The sequence below is a fragment of the Ornithorhynchus anatinus genome, chromosome 2 (assembly GCF_004115215.2).
Source record: "Ornithorhynchus anatinus isolate Pmale09 chromosome 2, mOrnAna1.pri.v4, whole genome shotgun sequence".
Taxonomy (NCBI): Eukaryota; Metazoa; Chordata; class Mammalia; order Monotremata; family Ornithorhynchidae; genus Ornithorhynchus; species Ornithorhynchus anatinus.
The window spans coordinates 16,115,168-16,139,323 of record NC_041729.1 but is presented as its reverse complement, the minus strand read 5'-3'; the positions used below and the strand labels follow the sequence as shown (position 1 = coordinate 16,139,323).

The following is a 24,156-nucleotide window of genomic DNA, read 5'->3' as shown; positions in this document are numbered from 1 at the left end:
ACACATCCTCAATGATAAAAATAATAACTGCGGTATTTGTTAGGTGCTCTCTAGTGCTGAGCACTGAAATGAGTCCTCGAGTAGATACTAAATAGAACAGACCCTGTTCCAAATGGAATATAGAGTCTAAGATGGGGAGGTATTCAGGCCCTGTTTTAGAATTGAGGAAATGAGTTAAGTGATTTTCCCAAAGTCACACAGCAGGCAGGTGAGGGAACTGAAATTAGAATCCAGGTCTCCCCACTACAAGACCAATGCTGCTTCCATTACACCACACTGCTCCCCTCTCACCCCCTCCTCCCAACCCCAGCTGTTCAGAGAGACATGCAGGCATTGATTGTGTATTGGACACTGGGTTTGTTTCTCGGTTTTGTTTACAGACATCTATGTTTCTGACCTTCCTCTCCCATTAGACCATGTGTTCCATGAGGGACCTGTCTTGTCACTTTTTTTATGGTACTTGTTAAGTACTTACTACTGCCAAGCAGTGGGGTTTATACATACGAATCAGGTTGACAGAGTTCCTATCCCAAATGTGGGTCACAGTCTAAGTAGGAAGGAATAGGATTTAATCCCCATTTTGCAGATGAGGAGATTGTGGCCCAGGGAAGTGAAGTGACTTGCCTAAAGTCACACAGCAGACAACGGAGGAGCTGGGATTAGAACCCAGGTCCTCTGCCTCCCAGACCCGTGCTCTTTCCTCTTGACCATGTTGTAACTTGCTACAGTTGGGGCCGTCCTTGGGATAGGGAGAAAGGGAGGGACAGGAAGCTAGGGAATTGGGACTATGGACAGTGACAGAGTGTTGGCTGGCCCTTTCTTTGGGGGTTTTAAAGGAGGAACTTCCACGCTTAAATTGTTGCTCTGCCTCCCCTTCCCCCCACTGTAAGAGTGTCATAGTCCTGCTGAGGCTGTGTGATGTGTTGGTGGTGGGGGGTGGGGGGGGGGGTGGAGGGTGAAAAAGCCCATTTCCTCCCCTTCCTCCTGACTGGCAGGGCCCCCAGACAGCCTCCAGCCCCTTCCTTCCAGGAACAGGGTGTCACTGAACTGGACAGAAAGTGGTGGGGTGCGAGGGAATGCCCGGGATCTGGGCTCAGGCATGTGGCTCCTTCCATCCCCTCCCTACTCAGCTCCCACAGACCCCTGCTGCCCTGTGGGGCTACTGGTGACTGAGGCCCATTGACCAGGAGGGGCAGAGTCCGGCCCCGGGGCAGTTCTGAGTGTGGTGCCCAGTGGCCTGTAGGCACTTGGGGCTGCCGAGGGATGGTCAGGTGTTTCTGAACCACAGCTGGGGCTGAAGGGGAGAGGAAGGAACTAGGGCTTTCTCAGCCAGAGAGTCAGCCTAACGGTGCCAGCTTGTATTTTGTCGGCCTGTCCTGCGGAGGCCTGTTAGAGTCCTCCCTATTCAGCCTGAGCAGAGGAATTTCCGGTCCTTTCCCGTGCTGCTTGGCAGTGGACACCTGGTCCAGAGCTCTCCTGCACTGAAGCTTGCTACGACTCTGAGAGAGGGAAAGCAGGAATATTCAGGATGCTTTTGCTGAGCGTCCCGGTCTCCAGGGTTCCCCTCTTGGCTTGCATCCCGTCTGTTGACCTGAACCATCCCATCGGGGCTTGTGTGCCCTCTCTTTGCAGAGCTGTTAAGTGCTCCCTGGCTGTAAAGAAGGCTTGTGGTCTCTAGTCTGTGCCCCATGGTGGTGCTGGCATCCTGAGTGTCTGTGCTCTGTTTTCTAACACTGGTCTGTGTTCTGTTCATGAATAGATTTCACTTTTTATTGTGGCCAGGCACCTTTCCCTCCCCTCCCACCAGCAGAGGACTCTTTCCACCCCCCCCTTCCAGCCTCAGAGTGAGTCCCACCCCACAGAACCAAGGTGGGCAGAAGCAAACCTTGCTAATACTGAAAAGAGTGTGGCTGTTGGAGAGGAACAGCTAGGCCAGATCAGTGAGAACCCTAACAACTTCTCATTGAGCTGTATCAAACTGAATTTTTTTATCAATTTATTGTTCTCATTATATGCAGATTTATTTCTCCCACATCTCCCTGTTCCTCAAATCACTCACTGTTGCCCCTTCCTCTCAACATCAAGTAAAAACTCCTGACCATTAGATCCAAGTCACTGAATCAGTTCTCTCCCTCCTTTTCAATCACTCTCTTCTCTTACTCTCACTCTTCATTCTCCTCGAGGCAACCTACTCACTCATTCTCCGTTTTCCCCCACCAGTGACCTCTTTCTCACACCTTCATTACCTGAAATTCCCTTCTCCTTTCTGTCTGGAAGACCACAGCTTTCCCTATCTTGGATGCCCCACTGAAATCACATCTCCTGGAAGCCTTTCCTGATTAATCTCTCGTCCCCTTACTCTGTTTCTTTCCTCCTACTGTCACTTCAGGACTTCTTTGCCATTAAAAATCTAGTACTGACAATGCAGAAGCTTCTGTGCTCAAATCTTATATATTGCATTTTTTTCTCCCATCTGTAACTTAATGCCTGTCTCTCCCACTATATTTGCAAATTCTCTGAGGCAAGGATCACGTCAATCAGTGGTATTTACTGAACACTTATGCAGCATGGCATAGTTGATAGAGGATGGCCCTGGGAGTCAGAAGGTCATGAGTTCCAATTCTGGATATGCCACTTGTGTGCTGTGTGGTCTTGGGTAAGTCACTTCAATTCTCTGTGCCTCAGTTACCTTATCTGTAAAATGGGGATTAAGACTGTAAACCCTTTCCAGAACAAGGACTGTCCAACCCTAATTGCTTGTATCCACCCCAGTGCTTAGTACAGTGCCTGGTACATAGTAAGCACTTAAATGCCATCATTATTATTATTTACTTACTATGTTTAGGGCACTGTACTAAATTCTTAGGAGAGTACAATACAACATAGTTGGTAGATGTTTCTTGCCCACAGGAAGACGGGGAGACAGACATCAAGTTACGGATATGTGTAGTGCTGAGGACGGGGTGAATAAAGAACACAAATTTAAGTTTAAGGGTGACTTAGAATGGAGAAAGGAGTAGGGGAAATGACTATTCTCCCATGCACTTAGTACAGTGCTCTTAATCATTCAGTTTGTATAGAAGCAGCATGGCATAGTGGATACAGCTTGGGCCTGGGAGTCAGAAGGTCATGGCTTCTAATCTTGGCTCTATCACTTGTCTCCTGTGTGACCTTGGGCAAGTCACTTAACTTCTCTGTGCCTCAGCTGCCTCATCTATCAAATGGGCATTGAGACTGTGAGGTTCATGTGGAACAGGGACTGTGTCTAACCTGATTTCCTTGAATCCATCCCAGCGCTTAGTACAGTGCCTGGCACATAGTATGTGCCTAGTAAATACCATAATTATTATTATTTGGGTGCTTACTGTGTGCAGAGCTCTGTACTAAGCACTTGGGAAAGTATAATATAATAGGGTTGGTAGATGCACTTCTTTCTCAGCTGAAGCTTACAATCTAGAGAAACACAGACATTAAATGAAGTGCTATGAGGCTAAGGTAGGCTATTAATAATAATGATGTTTATCCATTACATTTCCTTGTGACTCAGTCACTCCTCAAGAACCTCCAGTGGTTGACCATCCATGTCTGCATCAAACAGAAACTCCTTGCATTCAACTTTAAAGCACTCAATCACCTTGCTCACTCCTACCTCACCTCACTGCTATCTACTACAACCCAGCCCACACACTTTGTTCCTTTAAATTCAACTTACTCACTGTACCTCAATCTTGTCTATCTCACCACTGACCTCTCACCCAAGTCCTGCCTCTGACCTGAGACACCCTCTCTCTTCATCTCCAACAGACAATTACTCTTCCCACCTTCAAATCCTTATTGAAGGCACATCTCCTATAAGAGGCCTCCCCGACTAAGCCCTCATTTCCTCTTTTCCTGCTCCCTTCTGCATTACCCTGATTTGCCCCCTTTATTCATCTCCTCATGCTTGCCCTACAGCACTTAATGTATATATCTGTAATTTGTATTAATGTCTTTCTCCCCCTCTAAACATTAAGGGTGTTGGAGGCAGAGAATGTGTCTATGGCCTCTTATATACTGTACTCTCCCAAGGACTTAGTACAGTGCTCTGCACACAGTAAGTGCTCAGTAAATATGATCGATTGTCACTGTTTTCCCCCTTTTAAATTGTTAGCCCCCTGTGGGAGCTGGGGACAGTGTCTTCAGTAAAATCCCTGTGCCTTGCCCCTGATCTTCTATCAATCATATTTACTGAGCTCCTAATAGTATTAGTATTTATTAAGCGCTTACTGTGCTGGGAGAAAATACACAGGTGGGAATTAAATGCCATCCCAGTCATTCATGAGACTCACAATCTAAAAGTTTAAGTGGGGAGAAGGGATTGGAGACAGACACGAGGAGTGATGAAATATTAAAACATAACACAAATAGATAAAATAGGCTCATAAGTCTAGTTGTGATGAAGGAGGCTGATTGTATGAAGGAACAAGCCAGTATCAGTAACCCTTGGGACGGAAGATGGTGGTAACACGATGCTTTTCTCAGAGGCTATGGAAGGGTCCAAGAGCATGCAGGATCAGCTTTTATGCCCGGTCTGGGGGGCACAGAGCAGGTTGGGAGTGGGGACCCTCATTGGCAGGAGGAAAGGCAGTGGTTCCAGTGTTTTTTTAGTGCCGATGGAACAAACCAAGAGCATGAGGGAGCAGCTTTTATGCCCAGTGCCACGGAATATGCCAGGAGGGGGACCTTCAGTGGCAGGAGGTATGGCGTCGGTTACACCGACAGAGCGATGTAATAACCTCTTGGGAGAGCACAATAGACTAGAGTTGGTAGACATTATCCCAAGGGCACTTATGTCTGTTGAGTGCTAAATTGTAATAACAAAGCAAAAATGAAGCAGAGGGCTAAGTTAACTGCTGTGCCAGAGGCAGCAGACAATACAGTCTGTATACCTATTGGAAATTAGGGCCTTACTTGTCTTAATTTGGGGTTTGGCTCTTCAGTGTGGGCCTTGGAAGAACCACACAAGGGAGAGTTCATGCTGTGTTTGTCTCATTAAGTGCCTAGGCTTAGCCTGGTTTCCTCTAGTGCAGCAAAGCCAGCCAGGGTCCCCCCCATTTCTGCCTCCCTACCTGGAAGTGCAAGCAGTGCATATTTTCCACTACCTCGTGGGCACTGGAGGTTCCCATCTATGGACCAGGCAGTAAGCAGGGGAAACCCCCTACCTCTGTTTTTGGCTTTTACTTGTTGGTTCTTCCCTCCTCCGCATCCTAGGGAAAGGGGCTCCTCTGGGGAACTTCTGGCTAATGTGGAATGGAATCTGAAGTCATCTCTGGGTTCACTGTGATTCCCCAGCTTTCAGTGGGGTGGGGTGGGGAGGAGGGAAGGGGAGTCTGACTAAAGGAGAAAGTTTTCTTTGGATCTGGATGCAAGAAGGCAGCCAACAGTGTAATCAGTCAGTGGTATTTACATAGTCCTTACTGTTTGAAGAGTTTGGGAGAGTAAAACACAACAGAGTTGGTAGACACATTCCCTACCCACAAGGACCTTGCAGTCTAGAGGGTTAGCCACTATCTATTCCTGGGTTTTTTCTTCTTTCACCTCCATGTCCTTCCACCATCTTAGCCCAAAAGAAAGGGACATTTTGGCTGGTGTGGTTCCCATCCTCTCCATGCTTCCTGCCAACAGGAAGGAGGCTTTTTTTTCTTTCCCCTCACCCCTGCTCCACCCCACTTTCACTCTCTGTAACTGTCACTTCTATGCCCAACCCTTTCTAACTGCAAAGTATGATTTTGAAATTTTTTCTACCTCCTTCCTTCACCACCTACAATTGCTGCTTCCAGATTATGCTCCACTTTGGGCCAGGAAGCTGCATGATAAAGATTCCTCCATAGACTGTAAGCTCATTTTGGGCATGGAATATGTCTATTCTGTTATCTTGTACTCTCCCAAGTGCATAGAGCAATGCTCTGCACACACTAAGTGCTCAGTAAATACCACTGATTGCTTGATTGTATGACGATGCAAACAATCACCATCCAGAAGTCTGTTGGCCCTGGCAGCACATCAATCAATCATTCAAATGTACTGAGCACCTACTGGGTATGGAGTACTGTAATAATAATAATGTTGGTATTTAAGCGCTTACTATGTGCAGAGCACTGTTGTAAGTGCTGGGGTAGATACAGGGTACTCAGGTTGTCCCACGTGAGGCTCACAGTCTTAATCCCCATTTTACAGATGAGGTAACTGAGGCACAGAGAGATTAAGTGACTTGCTGAAAGTCACACAGCTGATAAGTGGCAGAGCCTGGATTCAAACCCACGACCTCTGACCCCCAAGCCCGTGCTCTTTCCATTGAGCCACGCTAATGCTTGGGAACATACGATAGAAGAGGTAGACCTGGTCCCCACCTTCAAAGACCTGACACCCTGGCTGTTGGGCTGGCTGGGCAGAGCACCGCTGTCCCTGCACTGGGTGATATGGGACTGGATGGCCCTGGTCTTGGCGAACTCTTTCCTCCCCAGAGCAGAGGCCACTGGGGTGGTTGTACAGTTGTCAGTTGCCAAGGTCGAGCCTTCCACATCTGCCCAGAGATGGAAATGAGTGTCCCGTGACCCCTTTACAGCCATCAGAATAACTTCCCTGGCCTGCATGTGCCCTGCTCAGGGTGCAAAGGACAACTATATTTTTGTTGATTATTTTGTTCTACTGTTTTTGCAAGAAAGGGGTAAAGTCCCACTCTTCCCTGTCCCTTCTGAGTAATAATAATAATGGTATTTGTTAAGTGCTTACTATATGCAAAGCACTGTTCTAAGCTCTGGGGGGATACAAGGTGATCAGGTTGTCCCAAGTGGGCCTCACAGTTTTAATTCCCATTTTACAGATGCGGTAACTGAGGCAGAGAGAAGTTAAGTGACTTGCCCAAAGTCACACAGCTGGCAGGCGGCAGAGCCGGGTTTAGAACCCATGACCTCTGATTCCCAAGCCCGGACTCCCTCCACTGAGCCATACTGCTTGTCTGGCCTGGGGAGAGGGGATGGCTCAGGTTTTCTGCTCTGTGACCTCTGGCAAAGTGTGTTGCTGGGGGCACCGATGAGAGTGTGTGCCATCACTGCTATTGTAAAAGCTCCTGGAACCCAGAGCATGCCATCACCTCCCCCTCCTGCCCCCATACCCTTGAGCAAGACTTGCCCCAGCTGGGGCCAGAAGAGTGCACAGTGCATTTTTGTGGACAGTGTGTGCAAGAGATTCTCTGACTGATGATCTGCATGGGCACAATCCCACCATCAGCATTTTTGTCCTTGAATCAGAATAGCTGGGTGAGATAGCATTTATCTGGCTGGGCTTTGTTTCATTCACCAAGACTGCTCAGTGGGGTTGTCTGATCTCATAGAGGTTGCTGGTCCAGGGCCCATGGCATACAATCTCCTGGAGTCTGGCCGATCCCAGCCATGGGCTGGGTTTTTCAGCCTCTAAACTGTGTTTCCAGGGCTGAAGGTCTTGAGTTCATGTCAGAGGTCACCCCTCCCTAGTCTTGGGGAGGAGAAGGGAGGTACATTCCAGTGGACACTCCACCTGGAAGTATGAACCCACTGTTGCCTGGCTGGATTGGGGACCTCAAAACACAAAAAGCTGGGAGTGGAGCCAGTAGGCCCAAGAGGCAGGATGGCATATCATCATCATCTTCATCAATGGTATTTACTGAACACTAATTGTGGTATTTAAGTACTTATTAGGTGTCATGCACTGTGCTAAGTGTTGGGGCCATCTCAATACAATCAGAGCAGTCACAGTTTCTGTCACAGGTGGGACTCACTGCCCAAGGGGGAAGGAGAAGAGGTTCAAAGTCACACAACAGGCAAGTGGCAAAGCCAGGATTAATAATTAATAATAATGGTATTTGTTAAGTCCTATATGCCAAGCACTGTTCTAAACACTGGGGTAGATACCGGGTTATCAGGTTGTCCTAAATGGGGCTCACAATCTTAGTCTCCATTTTCCAGATGAGGTGACTGAGTCACAGAGAAGTTAAGTGACTTGCCTACAGTCACACAGCTGACAAGTGACGGAGCCGGGATTAGAACCCATGAGCTCTAACTCCCAAGACCGTACTCTTTCCACTAAGCCTTGCCGCTTCTCATGCTGCTTCATAATGTCTCATAATAATAATAATGTTGGTATTTGTTAAGTGCTTACTATGTGCAAAGCACTGTTCTAAGCGCTGGGGTAGACACAGGGAAATCAGGTTGTCCCATGTGGGGCTCACAGTCTTCATCCCCATTTTACAGATGAGGGAACTGAGGCACAGAGAAGTTAAGTGACTTGCCCACAGTCACACAGCTGACAAGTGGCAGAGCCTGGATTCGAACTCATGACCTCTGACTCCAAAGCCCGTGCTCTTTCCACTGAGCCACGCTGTGATAGGGCAGTCACAATACAATCAGAGCAGTCACAGTTTCTGTCACTTAGGTATCACCGCCCAAGGGGGAAGGAGAACAGGTTCAAGGTCCCACATCAGGCAGGTGGCAGAGCCAGGATTAGAATCCAGGTCCTCTGACTCCCAGGCCTGGCCTCTTTTAACTAGGCCAGTCTCCTGCTGTTCCCCATGGTTGGGCAGGCGAACTAAAAAAGCAACTAATGAGCATGATCTTACACATAATTCTTAGTCCAGGAATGCCATGAGGGAAAATGAGCTCTTAGAGAAGATGTATCTCTGGCCTTTGTATCTTCTTTTCTGCCAAGAGCAGATGCAGTTTTCCCTAGTGGATAGTGCAAGGACCTGGGAGTCAGAAGGACCTATGTTCTAATCCTGGCTCCTCCATTTATTTGCAGTGTGACCTTAGGCAAGTCATCTTATTTCCCTGTGCCTTAGTTACCTCATCTGTAAAGTGGGGATTAAGACCGTGAGCTCTATGTGGGATAGGAGCTATTTTCAACCTGATTATCTTGTATTTTTTTTAATGGTATTTGTTGAGTGCTTACTATATTCCAGGCACTGTTCTAAGTGCTGGGGTAGATTCAAAATAATCATGTTGGACCCAGTCCATGTTCCACATGGAGCTCACAGTTCTAATCTCATTTTTACAGATGAAGTAACTGAAGCACAGGGAAGTGAAGTGACTTGCCCAAGGTCACACAGCAGACAAGTGGCAGAGCTGGGACTAGAACCCAGGCCCTCCTGACTCCCAGGCCTTTGCTCTATCCACTAGGCCACACTCTTCTGTACCCAGCATTCAGTACAGAACCTGGCACATAGTAAATGCTTAACAAATACCAAAAAAAAAGATGTCACCCATAACTCTAGCCACCCCAGGCAGCCAACTGCTAACTAAGATGAAGTGGGGGAAGCCCACAACTACTCCTAAGCCATTGGAGCTGATAGGATGGGTTAACAGGATTGGGTTATTCCTGCTAAATCCCTTATAAATCTGCCTCCACCCCCACCCTCGTTTCTCTGCTGCTGGGCTCCAGACACAGCCTCCTGGGGGATGGTCTGGGGGTGTCTGCTGCAGGACGGGGAAGGACAGAGGCTTTTCTTCCCGGCTTGGTGGCTCCAGCAGAAATGCCACTGACTCTTTTTAAAGTGCTCGGTTCCACTGTGGTTGGAAAGTTGCTGTCTCGTGCCAAATTGTGTGCTCCTGGCTGTGACAGATGCTTTCCTCACCCACTGGAGAAGCTGGCGAGGGCTCATGGCACCAATCGGCCAATTTTGACTTTAAATAACCATGTAACTATAGACCGCGCCTGAGCCTCTTTGAGCAACTGTTCCACGGACCCCATTCAACGGTGGGGGGGAAAACAACCACCTCTGACTTGTCACTTTATCTGCTCTGTTTCCAGCCCTCTCCCTGAGAGTCAGGAGACCTGGATCCTAATCCTGGCTCTGCCGCTTGCCTGCTGTGGGACCTTGGGCATGGCATAAACCTTTTCTGAGCCTAAGTTTTCTTGAAATGGGGATTCAGTGCCTGCTCTTCCTCCTCCTTAGACTGTGAGTCCCATATGGGACAGGGATATAAGCAGTATGGCCTAATGGAGAGAGCACAGGCCAGGGCGTCAGATGACCTGGGTTCTAATTACCTCATCTGTAAAATGGGGTTTAGGATTGTGAGCTATTATTATTCTCTGGTCCTCTCTGCAACTTTTTTTTGTCTTTCTGGCCATGCCAATGGGACTATAGCCCTTCTTTTGCCCACTTCCCCACCAACTCCCAGAAAAACCAGTCTGGCGATTCTGTTGACCTGCCTGAGGAGGCTGTAGTCTTAGAACAAGAAGACAAAGCCTCCCATGCACTTGTTCGTGCCCTTCTCTGTCTTATGGCCAAGTACACTGAACTGAATGTATTTTGTAGAGGAGAGAAGCCTCAGCCACACTACTGGTTTCTGCATGCATGGGCTGTGGATCTGGGGGCCTACACAGAAAGGGCCACTTTTCTTTGTCCTGGGCTAAGACAAACCCCCAGCTAGACAAACCATCCTCTCCTCCCTGATACTCCTCAGCCTCCACCACAACTCCCAGTTCTTCCTCCACCTCAGCGGTCTGTGCGTTTCTGTTTCATTGTCCCTGTTGCTTATGTCTATTTGCCCACTCTCAAATCTGATGTATTTGGTAATTTAGTAGGAATAGTATTTATTGAGCACTTGCTTTGGGCTGAGCACTGGGCTAAGCACCAAATAAGGGAATTTAGACCCAGTTGAATTGTAAGCTCTGTGAGGGCAAGGATCATAATCTTTTACTACTTTTATACGTTCCCCAGTCTCCTGGCTGAGTGCTCTGTCCCAAAGGCACTGGCTCTAGATTTACAAATGGGCCAATAGAAAAGAAGACTGGCAATATATCCATCGGTTTGTATTTCAGCTTTTGGCAGGGGCTAGCTTACAGAAGTGGTAGAGGAAAGGGGTGTAAAAAGAAGGATCTCTGTTGTCCCTGGTCCACTTTACCTTCCATCTCTGCCCCTTACCTGCAGTGGAACAGGGATAACCCACAAGTGTTCTGGCTTGTTTCTGACCAGGCCCCTTCCTGGGCACTGGAGTCCTCCCGGAATGTGAAGCCCAGGATTTCCTCTTCTCCCACTCCCTTCTGCATCACCCTGCCTTGCTCACGTTATTCATCGCCCCCCCAGCCCTACAGAACTTATGTATATATCTGTCATTTATTTATTTATATTAATGTCTACCTTCCCCTCTAGACTGTAAGCTTGTTGTGGGCAGGGAATGCATCTGTTTACTGTAATCACTATACTCACAGAAGCACTTAATACAGTGCACTGAACACAGTAAGAGCTCAATAAATAAGGCGGATTGACTGACTGACTGACTGGCAACCCTCAGCTCTACTTGCAGGGGGTGACTTGGGGACTTCTGGGATGGGAATTCCGGGGCTTGGGTATTTGTTGTCTGGTGTCCATACATGGGTGCCCTTGTGGACTGCAGCCCCCATCACTGGGTGAGCCCCACTGACATGATGGCAGAAATCCATCCCCCCCAATGCCGGATCAGGAAGTAATGTTGGGTTCTGCTGTGGGGCTTGGACTGGCCCAGCCTTTTAACCCCCATTGAGCTCCAGAGGAGGCAAGAGGAATCCCTTTAAAAAGAAGCCAGTACGACTATGTGGCCTGGAATTAGGCGATTCAGGTTCTGGTTACGGTTCTGCCACTGGCCTGTTGGGTGACCCTGAATGAGACCCTTAATTGACTCGGTCTCAGTTTCCTCATCAGTAAAATGGGCACGGTGACATCTGTCTCTTTCTTTGGGATTGTTGTAGTGAAGTTGAGAGAAAGGGATGTGGGAAAGAAGTGTTGAGCACAGTCAAGAGAATATGAAGCGTGCTGAAATGACAATGAAGGTTGAGGCTGTGCAGGTCACCACAAAGGATAATAATAATAATAATGTTGGTATTTGTTAAGCGCTTACTATGTGCAGAGCACTGTTCTAAGCGCTGGGGTAAACACAGGGGAATCATGTTGTCCCACGCGGGGCTCACAGACTTAATCCCCATTTTACAGATGAGGGAACTGAGGCACAGAGAAGTTAAGTGACTTGCCCACAGTCACACAGCTGACAAGTGGCAGAGCCGGGATTCGAACTCATGAGCCCTGACTCCAAAGCCCGTGCTCTTTCCACTGCGCCACGCTGCTTCCCCAGTTTCAGGCATGTCACCCAACCTGTGGGGCTTGGAGGGAGACTGGGCTCCTGTTTGTGCTTTGGGGTCAGAGGAGCCACTCTTGATTGGATGCTGTGGGCATGCATGGCACCTAGCCTAATTTTGAAGCTGCGCAAGCCCCACGCAGACAAGACAAGGTGTTCAGATAACAGAAAGCAGCCTTGCTTGGATGGAGAAACACCTCAAGTGACACCTCTGATTTCTTTTTTAATCTCCAAAACACTGTATACTCTCCCCTCATTATCTGCCATCCCTTGTTCCCACCAAGTGCCAGGAAAAGCAGATCAGGAAGTTGGGTGAGACCTGGTGCAGGGGAGTTCTCATGGGCAGCTGTGGGGCCCAAGCGGCCCTGCACCCAACTCTGGTGTCTGCGTAAAATCCCAGTATGCCTTGTGTTGTTTACGGAGCCTTGAGACCTTAAGTCCGAGGCCCAGACTCCCACCTCTCTGTCTGATCAAGGGGTCTCAAGCAAGCGCTGCTGGCAGGACTGTCCTCAGGCCTCAGAGACACCACCTTGGCACAGCAAGCTTGGAGGGGAGGGGGCTTGGTGCAGGGTTGGGACAGCCTTGTGGCTGAGGCGGAGAAGGGAGAATCATCTTCTCACTGGCTTTTCTCAACGACTTTCTTCTGCAATCCCTCAAGGAGAGAGAGCTTGGCCTGTTTTCCCTGAGTAGAATTCCTCTATCTGACTGAAAGCGAGGGCCTGGGTTTCATCCATCAGATTTTCTAGCAGCAGGGAGGAGAAAGGAGAAAAATTTCCCCGGGGAGTTTCCAGGAAGACCAATGAGCAGAAGAAACTCAGCCAGCCAGCAGGGAAACTGCACCTGAAAGAAGCCACCTTCTCAGCCTCTTCCTCTTCTTCCTCCTCCTCCTTGCCATTCCCTGGCCCCTGATGAGCAGGCGGGACATTGGGAAGTGGGTGAGCAGTACATCCCTTGAGGCAGAGCTCTGAAGCCAAGGAACTTCATACTTCCTAGTTCTTTCTCCCCGCCGCTTTGAACTTCTTCCCACCTGTGGCCTCCAGGTCATTCCCAGTGGGGTATGGAGGGAGTTAGCATGTTGGTGGAAGAGCTGAGGTGGGCAAGGCAGTGGCTGGAGTCAGAGCAGCAGGCCAGGAAGGCAAGTCCCATTGCCGAGGTCCGATAAAGCCAGGTCTGTCTGGGGGGAGAGAGGGACTCCCTTCGACACCCTGTCTTCACACAGGCAACCTGCCCCTCTCTGCAACACCTCCCTTGGGCAGGATGGCAGTGATGTGGCTGTGCAGCAAATGTGGCTGCTCAGGATGAGGGTCTCGGAGGGCAGTGCAAGAGGGAGACCTGAAAGTTTCTCATCTTTTTGTCCCAGAGGCTGGGGCCTCAGTTCCCTGACTCTCCAGACTCCCATTGTGTTTCAGAGAATTCCAGGCTCCTGGGTGGAAAAACAAGGGGAAATGCACATAACTTGCCTCCAGATCTCTTGGCTGCCACAGCTCAGAAATAATGCAATGCTAATTGTTGTCATTCCCAGAATAAATGACTTCCACTCCTCCCGTTGGCCCAGAGCCACTGGGCTGCCCAGGCTCATCCTCTAGGAGGCTGCTGGGTTGGTTGCCTGGGGTTCCCAAGGCATGGATTGGATAGCTACATGGGTTGAAATAATCAGTAGTAATTGAACACTTGCTGTATGTATTGCTTACTATACTAACAACTTAGGAGAGGACAATAGAGTGAGGAGACACAATTCCTGCCCTCAAGAGCTAACCATCTAGTGGGGAGCACAGACACCAGAAAATAGGCCTTAGGCAGCAGCATGACCCTCTCCCGTCTCCATAGCACCTGTGTATATATGTACAAATTTATAATTTTATTTATGTTAACGATGTGTATATATCTGTAATTCTATTTATATTGATGCTATTGATGCCTGTTTACTTGTTTTGATGCCTGTCTCCCCCCTTCTAGACTGTGTGCCCATTGTGGGCGGGGATTGTCTCTCTTTGTTGCTGAATTGTACTTTCCAATTACTTAGTACAGTGCTCTGCATGAATGAATGACAAAGTGGAGAGAGCACGGTTTCTGGGAATTAGAAGGATCTGGGTTCTAATCCCCACTCTGCCACTTGTTGGCTGTGACCTTGGGCAAGTCACTTAATTTTCTGTGCCTCAATAACCACATCTGTAAAATGGGGATTAAGTCTGTGAGCCCCATGTGGGACAGGGTCTGTGCCCAACCTGATTAGCTTGTATCTACTTGAGCACTTAGTACAGTGTTTGGCACATAGCACTTAAAAAAATACCATAAATATATATTATATATTTTATCTGTATATTTATAAATATATATTTATCTCCTATATATTATATATATATTCAGTAGAAAAGAGAATGGAAATGTGGAGATATGAGTGGGCAAGTGAGTCCCTTGTGGGACTGGAACTGTGTCCAACCTAATTATCTTGTATCTACCCCAATATTTAGATCAGTCTTGGCACACAATAAGTACTTAAATATTGTAATAATAATGTAACTTCCATTTTCTACATCCTTATGCCACATAGATCTAATCAATATGTTCTTCTTTATTCCCATGCCTATGTAGGTTATGTAGCTATTTAGCTCCTTGGGAGTTCATTCGTTCTTGCTTGTACTCTCTGGTGCCCCTTAGTACAGTGCTTTGCACACAAGAGCTCAGTGAGTACTCTTGATTAGCCATCTCCAGAGAGAGTGACTGACTCTCCCGTTAGAGTTGGCAAGTATTTCTCATTGAGAGGAGAGGTGTGGCAACCCCATTATACAGTTGGGTGAAAGATAGTTTCCTCTTGGAATGCTTTGTTGTTACTGTTGGAGCCAGAATCCTAGGATCATTGGTTGGAGTTGGAATGGCATTTCTCACATTCTCTGTAAGAGATGGACCTGCTCTGTTCTTTCCATGAACTTCCTGGAAGCCAGCCCCCTGATGGAGCTGGGCTTCCTCCACAGCCCAAAGCATCTTCAGAATCCCATTCTGACTGGTTACCCCATCTGGGTGGAAAGGGGAAGAACCATTAGTTCGAGGAGCAGGTATGGGGATTTGGCATGAATTGGGAGCAGGGAGGCCTGGGAGCAAATGTTTGGAGTTTTTGGATTAGAATAAGATGCTCTTGAAGGAAGATTCTTCAGTGGCATCTTTTCCCAGCAATTTTGTCTTCCTGGGAGTCTCTTGATCTGGGCTCTTGTTGGACCTTGGGACCTGGGCTCAGTTTCCCCTCTAAATGAGGGAACAGACAAAGACTTTGTGGGCCTTTGTAGAACTATCCTCCGCCTCCTCCTCCTCCCCTCGCCCTCCCCCCCCCCCCCCGCCAAATCCCCAGGTCATCTTCCCAAGCTCTGGAAGCCAGACCAGACCCACTCCCCAACCCATCCCCATCCCCTCGGGCCAAAGCCAAAGCCACAGAAATGTGGCAGCCAGGGACGACATGTTGCCTGTTTACCTTGATGGAGCAGGATGGGTCATTTGTAGAGCAAGTTCTTCTTGTCCCACACAGGGCTCACAGTTTAAGGGGAAGGAAGAACAGGTATTTTATCACCATTCAACAGATGAGGACCCGATACCCAGAGAAGAAACTTACCAAAGGTCAAGCAGCAGGATAAGGCCTCAGGTCTCCTGACTCCCAGTCCTGGGCTCTTTCCACTAGGCTGCACTACTTCTCCAACTTTGTCCTGAAGCAGTCTGAGTTCTCTAGGTCTCCATTCTGAGTCTGGGCCCTGGCTTGAAGGACATTTCCTCGATGGCACAGCCTCGGCCCCTGTCGGAAAATGGCCGAGAGCCAGTATGCTCTGCTGTCTTGGAGTGGAAAGTCAGAGGTCCCTTTCCCCCACAACCTCCCCAGTGCCAACTTTCAGGAACTACCAAGGGGTGTCATCAGCTCATGGCCCAGGGATTCAGGAAACTCCCCAAAAGCCAGAGTGACCCCCCAGGTTCCCCAAATCTCCCTCCATGTTCCATTTTGGGTTAGCATCCAACAGCTACAGTGACCACTGCATCCAGGCCCCAGAAAAGGCAGTTCCCAGGGGCCTCTGAGCTGAGCTGAGGTACATCTGTGAGGCCAGGGTGAGGGCCGGTTCACTGAGCTCAGAAGCTGAGCGGTTTGGGGACTCCCTGCTCTGCTTTGCTGTCCTACCACTGTGTCCCTCCTTCAGAAGCAGCTGCAGCGGCTGGTCCCCCTGACCACTGGCCACCTTCAGAATCCAGTCCAGCCACCCAGGGAGTCCAGTCCAGAGCCCTGGAATGCTTGTCTCTGCCTGGCTCAGTGGGCAGACCTGGAACTCCCACCTTGGCCAGGGACTGTGGTGAAAGGGTAGAGATAAAGGCAGGAGAAGGGGTCCAGTTTTATGATTCTGCTCTCACTCTGTCACTCTGCAGGTCCCCTGTGCCTTCCCCTGTACCCTGGTTCCCGAGATGAGGCCTCGGATGTACCCGGTGTTCTTCGGGGAAAGCATCGAAGTCAACCCCCAGCCTGGGCAGGAAATCCGGTATGGTTGGTTGCATCCATCTAGTGGCTCAGACCCATACCCCTAGTATGGGCAGTTGGGCAGGTGGCTTCCTCCACAAGCATGGGGAGAGGCTGGAATCTCTACCTTCTCTGGAGATTCAAATCCAGCCTGGAGCAGCTGGGCTGCATCTGGGGCCCGGGGTGGATACTGGGATGACAAGAATCAAGCCAAAGAGTTGCTCGGGCAGGGGTTAGCCAAGTCAGAAGCCATTTCCTCCCTCAGGCCTCCTATCCTGTCCTGGTCTAGCACCTTGAGGGAAAGGATCGTGTCTTTTGATTCTTCTAGGCTCTTCTGAAGACTCAGTCCTCTGTCCACAGTGGGCAGTCAGTAGTAATAGTAGTAGTTTGGGTCTCCACTGCCAGGCTCAGCCCCAGTCACCCCACCACACCCACCTTCACGGCTCTCTGGACTGGCCTTGGCACAAAGCAGCTGCCAGAAACTTGGTTCCTCCAGGAGTGAGACAGGCTGAAGAATAGTACTTTCAGGGCCCTGGAAGGAGACATCCTCCCTCCGCCCCACCAAATAGGTGCCCCATGGCAACCTGAGTTAATGCTTGCCCAGGGCCTGGCAAGCAGAGGGCTAGAGGCTCGACTTCCAGCCGGAGCTTGGCCAGAACCCTGTGGGGCAGTCACAATCTTCCCGCCGAATGAATTGCCCAGCCCTGCATGCGTCTGCCCCCACCCCCAGTCCCTTCCAGGGTACATCAGGCTTTTTGTCTGTGGCTTGCTGTCACCCTATGGCACAGCTTTGATGCATTTGGCCACTGGAATCGGGGGTGAAGGGAAGAGGGAGAGGATCATGTTTGGCAGTGGGATGTAGGGAGAGGATCATGTTTGGGAGTGGGATATAGTGCATGCTCTCAGGCAGTGACAGAGGTCAAAATCGAACCTGGCGCCCCTGGCTTCTGACCCTCCTCCAGTCCCCCACCCTCCCTCCCCTAACAGCTGAACAGAGATCCAGAGTTAGGCTGGCACCTTCCTGCTCCATTCTCTTGGGTCTCAGTTCACTGGGCTGGGACCGGAGGAGGTCTCGGGTTTCATGCTCCATCCTGATGGTTTTCGCCCCAATTGTCACAGGTGGAACTCTGAGGTGAAGTACGACTCCGAGAAGCACTACCGCGATGACATCTTCTACGTCCCTGTCCCCACGGTCACCTCCTTCAGCGAGACCATCATTGCCACCCCCAACTGCACCTGGCGGAACTATAAGACACAGCTGCACCTGGAGCCCCGCCCCCGGCCCCTGCGCTTCCAGACCACCACCATCATCTACCCCAAGCACGCAAAGAACACTTTTCGCACCACACTGCGCTGCAGCCTGGGCTGCCCCAAGCGCTGGTTTGCCTCCAGTGTGCGGCTGGAGCTGTGGGAGGAGCCTGGCGGCTGTGCCCTCTGCCCTGAGGACCTCTAAACTGCCTGCCACTGGGCTGGGGGGTGAGACAAGGAGGCCTTGACAGACCCTTGACAGACTTGGCTGAGACCCAGGGTTAAGGGCTGTGGGGGAAGGAGGCCTGGGTTGTGAGTACTGACCGCTCCCTGAGGGGAGTGGGGAACCGAGCCCCAGCTCTGTCTCTCTCGTCCCTCCAGCGGGTGGGATTGTCTTTTGATATATGGGATCCTGTTTCGCTTACAGAGGATTAAATAAATGTATCTATTTTATTAGCCTTTTAAATGGAGTCAGATTGTCCTGGAATCCAAGCCCCGCAGAGGCTGGCGGTCGGGGCCGGTAGGGGTGGCTTCAGCGCTGCCCACCCCTGCTCACCAACCAGCCCACTCGGGGGACCAGCAGCTTCCTTCAGGAGAAAAGTTTCATTGCTCAGAGGTTGGGTCTTTGGTCAGCAGGGACCTGTCACATCCTGTTTCCCAGCAGACACCAAGATGGAGGTACTCGCTGTTGGTCAACGAGCCTACTGTGTTAGGGTTAGGCAGCTCAGATATTGTCCACCCCGAGGATATAAAATCTAGCTGGACAGAAGGTTTTGTGGTTTTGAGAGGCCGGAGGCTATGAGCTGGACAGGGCTGTTCCAGTTGTGGTGAGAGTCGTGGCAGCCTCTTCATGGGGAGCTCTTAAGGGGGCCATGGGGCATGGGAGCCAAGATCCCTGCTCTTCAGGAAGGAATCTCCCAAGGTAGAGGAGTTCTCCAGTGAGGGGAGAATTAGATTTTTGGGTTTTGCCTACCATAGGGCTGAGGAGCGGCAAAGGGCGGAAAGTGGCAGCTGGCGCCTCAAATCTGCCTCCTAAAGTCTCTGCTGAAGTGGAGCTGGCTCCGTGGGGATACTTCTGCAGAGGGGCTGCCGGATGGGGAGGGACATGTCTCAGAAAAGGGGAAGTGGTGGCTTTTTGGAAACACGAGCAAGATGGGAAAGAGAAAGTGGCAACATGATAGACTTCAGGATTGTGGAAAAGTCATGGTTAGGCAAAGGCATTCTGGGGAATGCAAAAAACCTTAGCGATTGGCTGTGAATTCTGGATTTCTGGAGAACAACTCTGTCACCAAAATCTGCCTTTTCAAACAAAAGGGGATTTAGGCAGAGGTGAGGGGGAGTTTGTTTTGGAGGGAACCTATTTTTGGAGGTGGATGATGCTTTTGATCTTTTTGGTTGTTTTTTCCCCCATGGTATTTGTTAAGGGCTTACTATGCGTCAAACACTGTTCTAATTGCTGGGGTAGGTACAAGTTAGGCTGGACACTTATTGTTCCTGTCCTGCATGGGGCTCACAATCAAGGTAGGAGGGAAAACAGGTATCTCCATTTTACAGTTGAAGAAACTGAGGGCAGAGAAGCTAAATGTCTTGCCCAAGGTTGCACAACAAGCAATTGGAAGTCAGGATTAGAATCCAGATCCTTCTCCAAGGCCTGTGCTCTTTCACTAGGCCACACTGCTTCTCTGTACTCTATTTCTGCTGTATTCTTTTTCAAGGACTCAGCACTGCATTCGAGCTTCGCACCCAAGCACTCAGTAAATGCCTGGTTTTTGGGCGGTGCAGGTGGACATGGTTATCTCAGGCCAATCAGCTGGCCATAGTGCAGGGAGGGGTCTGTTCTCCTTCAGTCTGGACATTCTGGCCTGGGAGTGCTATCCCTGCCCAACCCCCCTAACCCTAAGTTGACTTGCTTCTCCAGGTAATTGTTAGCTATTTTATAGCTCAGGAGGAAGAGACTGAGCCCAAGGGGCCAGGGGCCTTCATGGTTCATTCATTCATTCAATAGTATTTATTGAGCGCTTACTATGTGCAGAGCACTGTACTAAGCGCTTGGGATGAACAAGTCGGCAACAGATAGAGACAGTCCCTGCCGTTTGACGGGCTTACAGTCTAATCGGGGGAGACGGACAGACGAGAACAATGGCACTAAACAGCGTCAAGGGGAAGAACATCTCGTAAAAACAATGGCAACTAAATAGAATCAAGGCGATGTACAATTCATTAACAAAATAAATAGGGTAACGAAAATATATACAGTTGAGCGGATGGGTACAGTGCTGTGGGGATGGGAAGGGAGAGGTGGAGGAGCAGAGGGAAAAGGGGAAAATGAGGCTTTAGCTGCGGAGAGGTAAAGGGGGGATGGCAGAGGGAGTAGAGGGGGAAGAGGAGCTCAGTCTGGGAAGGCCTCTTGGAGGAGGTGATTTTTAAGTAAGGTTTTGAAGAGGGAAAGAGAATCAGTTTGGCGGAGGTGAGGAGGGAGGGCGTTCCAGGACCGCGGGAGGACGTGACCCAGGGGTCGACGGCGGGATAGGCGAGACCGAGGGACGGCGAGGAGGTGGGCGGCAGAGGAGCGGAGCGTGCGGGGTGGGCGGTAGAAAGAGAGAAGGGAGGAGAGGTAGGAAGGGGCAAGGTGATGGAGAGCCTTGAAGCCTAGAGTGAGGAGTTTTTGTTTGGAGCGGAGGTCGATAGGCAACCACTGGAGTGGTTTAAGAAGGGGAGTGACATGCCCAGATCGTTTCTGCAGGAAGATGAGCCGGGCAGCGGAGTGAAGAATAGACCGGAGCGGGGCGAGAGAGGAGGAAGGGAGGTCAGAGAGAAGGCTGACACAGTAGTCTAGCCGGGATATAACGAGAGCCCGTAATAGTAAGGTAGCCGTTTGGGTGGAGAGGAAAGGGCGGATCTTGGCGATATTGTAGAGGTGAAACCGGCAGGTCTCGGTAACGGATAGGATGTGTGGGGTGAACGAGAGGGACGAGTCAAGGATGACACCGAGATTGCGGGCCTGCGGGACGGGAAGGATGGTCGTGCCATCCACGGTGATGGAGAAGTCTGGGAGCGGACCGGGCTTGGGAGGGAAGATGAGGAGCTCAGTCTCGCTCATGTTGAGTTTTAGGTGGCGGGCCGACATCCAGGTGGAGACGTCCCGGAGGCAGGAGGAGATGCGAGCCTGAAGGGAGGGGGAGAGGACAGGGGCGGAGATGTAGATCTGCGTGTCATCTGCGTAGAGATGGTAGTCAAAGCCGTGAGAGCGGATGAGTTCACCGAGGGAGTGAGTGTAAATGGAGAACAGAAGAGGGCCAAGAACTGACCCTTGAGGAACTCCAACAGTTAAAGGATGGGAGGGGGAGGAGGCTCCAGCGTAGGAGACCGAGAATGATCGGCCAGAGAGGTAAGAGGAGAACCAGGAGAGGACAGAGTCCGTGAAGCCAAGGTGAGATGGTGCCGATTAGACTGTAAGCCCGTCAAGCGGCAGGGACTGTCTCTATCTGTTGCCGACTTGTTCATTCCAAGCGCTTAGTACAGTGCTCTGCACATAGTAAGTGCTCAATAAGTACTATTGAATGAATGAATGAGGTGCTGGCAGTCTTGGAACAGGGTAAACTGCAGCCAGAATATACGGATATTTTTTTCTGAGCTGATGTTCCCAGGATTGGGGGCAGGAGTTTCCAACTCACTTGGGCCTTCCCATCTCCTGGAATCTGGGAGAGTCTCTGGAGGGGGCGGAACCTGGCTGGTGGTCTCAGATGGTCCGGGCTGTAGTTGGGTGACGGAGGTGCCCTTTCTGCAGGAAGTTGATGAACCCGAGGCTCGTGGGACTGGGTCGTGTCTTGGTCTATGGATCCCCACCCTCCACAACTCCATTCTTCCAGCAGGAGGGGGAACTGAGTACTCTGGAGGCTCCTGGGACCTCCTGGAGGCTTGGAACTTGGCGAGAAAAGCCAGGGTGGAGTTAGCGCACAGACTTTCCTGGCTGATGTGCAAGGGCATCCCTGGCAGGGTGGGTCACCCTGGTGTGGCTTTGGCCCATGCTTCGCCGGGATCACAGCCTAAGGGTGTTCACCACCAGCTGCCTCGGCGCTCTGAGCAGGGACTTGTTTGATGGCGGGGAGCCACTGCCTCAGGCCTCCTGATTGGCTCCACAGGGGAACAAGATGACCCGGGTCGGAGGAAGCCATTTCAGGCCGAACCTTGTGAGATTATATGCCTGCACAGACGACACTAAACTCTGTCATTGTTTCAAGGGAAACCACTTCTCACTGGGTCTTTCTGGATTTTTTTTCCTTGCTAAAGTGTTGCCCACAGTTGCAGCCTGGTGCTTCTCATTCTGATAGCCTTTTTTTAAAGGCTTTTTTGTGCTGTTCTTGACCTGCGTTTCTTGGTGGGTGCCTGTAGCAACTCTGCCCTCCCGGCCACCCCTACCGTTTACAGAATGAGGACGAGTGACGGCTTGCGCTCACCTGACCTCAGGTGCCAGGGGCAGGCCTGTAGAGGGGGCCGATCATCTGCCACCCACCCTCAATTCCAGGAGAAAGAGGTCGGGGCATGGTGGTGGTGGGGCCCAGACTAGGTTGGGTAGGAGGGACTCACTTCCAGTTCCAACGTTGCCCGGCTGCCTCTCCTTGGTGCACCTCCTCCCCACTTCCCTCCCATGTCTTGATGGGAAAAGTCGGGATTTTCTGCTTCAGCTGTCTGACATATGCAGGGTGGGGCTGGGGCTGGACAGAGCCACTCCTCTGGGGCAGGAGGGGGCAATGAGTGGGAAGAGGTGGAATCGGCCCCTCTCAGCATGAGCAAATGCCCCTGGAAAGGTGTCTAGGGGCTAAAGGTCAGAGTGAGCTCCTGCGGAGCAAGATTAGACTGTGGGAGAAGTTGGAAAGGTTGGTCTGTACCTCAGGGGGCCCTCTCTCTGCCCGACATGGGGGCCAGCTGTGATCCAGACCAGTGGCTGGGTGGGAAATATGGTGATGCATGTGTGTGAATGTGTGGAGGGGGAAGGCTACATAAAGATGCCAGAGGTCAAGGGAGAGGGGGATGTAAGTGGCGCTCAATATCTAATATTTTTATTTTATTTTTATAAGTCTAATCAGCTAAGTGCTTGTGAAGTACTTTACTATTGTATATGTGGGGAATCTAGTACTTTACAATTTGCTTTTATTTTTATATATTTTTTTCTCCACAATAATGCCTTCCTGTTAACAAATAGAAAAATAATTTAAAAACACAAATTATCTTAATAAAATGCACAAACTGTGACACATTTCTCTGGCTGTTTTTACTGGGAAGGTAGGGGCTGGAATATGCCCTGATTTCCATGGGAAATGGAGCTTTTATAACTTAACCTTCTTTTCTTACATCCCTACTGTCACAAGCTCCTCAAAGACCTTCAGTAGTTGCTCATTCCTCTCCCCATCAAGCAGAAACTACTGACCAGTGGGTGTAAGTCACTCAGCTCTCTCCCTGCTACTTATCCACTCTCTTCTCTTACTACAAGCTAGCTTTTTTATGGTTATTTAAGTGCTTACTATATGCCAGGCACTGTACTAAGTGCTGGAGTAGAAACAAGTTAAAACAAGGTTGGACACAGTCCCTGCCTCGTAAGGGGCTCACAGTCTTAATCTCCATTTTACAGATGAGGTAATTGAAGCAAAGTAAAGTGACTTACCCAAGGTCACAGCAAACAAGTGGCTGAGACAGAATTAGAACTCAGATCCTTCTGACTCCCAGACCCATGCTCTACCCACTAGCCCACACTCTTGTTTTGTCTTAAGCTAAGCTATTCAGCATGCCTTGTTCTCACCTCTCCAGCTGCCACCTCTGGCTCATCTCCTCACTCGACGGCATTTGAGCATTTACTATGTGCAGAGCACTGTACTAAGTGCTTGGAATGTACAATTCGGCAACAAAGAGAAACAATCCCTGCCCAATAACAGGCTCACAGTAACACAAAGTAAAGTAAAACAAAGTACAGCAAAGTAAAACAAAACAAAACATCATCATTCTATTTGGTAAATGAATAACCTACTCCCCAAAATGATTTGACATGAAACAAGTCAGTTCTCACATCCTGTGACTGGAGACTCCTAGGACAAGTGCTGTTGGTGACTGAGTCTCCCATGTGCCTAGAGGCCAAGCTTCAAATCTGGGGTTTCCTGACCAAGAACCTGCCCAGAGGAATTGATTTCAGAAGCGGTGGCTCGTGTGGCACCACCAGTACTCTCTCTTCCCTCCCAGTCCCATTCCCACCCCCAGCCCTGGGATCGGGTGTGCTTGGGGCACTTCTCCAACTCCCAAGGAGCCCAGAGG

The 24,156-nt window shown here is 50.1% G+C and overlaps 1 protein-coding gene across 4 annotated transcripts in view; it reads left to right on the top strand.

The window, feature by feature from the left end:
• Positions 1–18,319, top strand: part of LOC100076557 (refilin-A) — a 35,708-nt gene extending 17,389 nt beyond the window's left edge. For all 4 annotated transcript variants that reach the window (XM_029058838.2, XM_029058839.2, XM_007666920.4 and 1 more), the window contains 2 exons: positions 16,518–16,627; positions 17,725–18,319. In XM_029058838.2, the coding sequence (XP_028914671.1) occupies positions 16,518–16,627; positions 17,725–18,058 (444 nt within the window). In that variant the 3' untranslated portion in view covers positions 18,059–18,319. The remainder of the gene's footprint in view (positions 1–16,517; positions 16,628–17,724) is intronic.
• Positions 18,320–24,156: the final 5,837 nt, after the last annotated feature.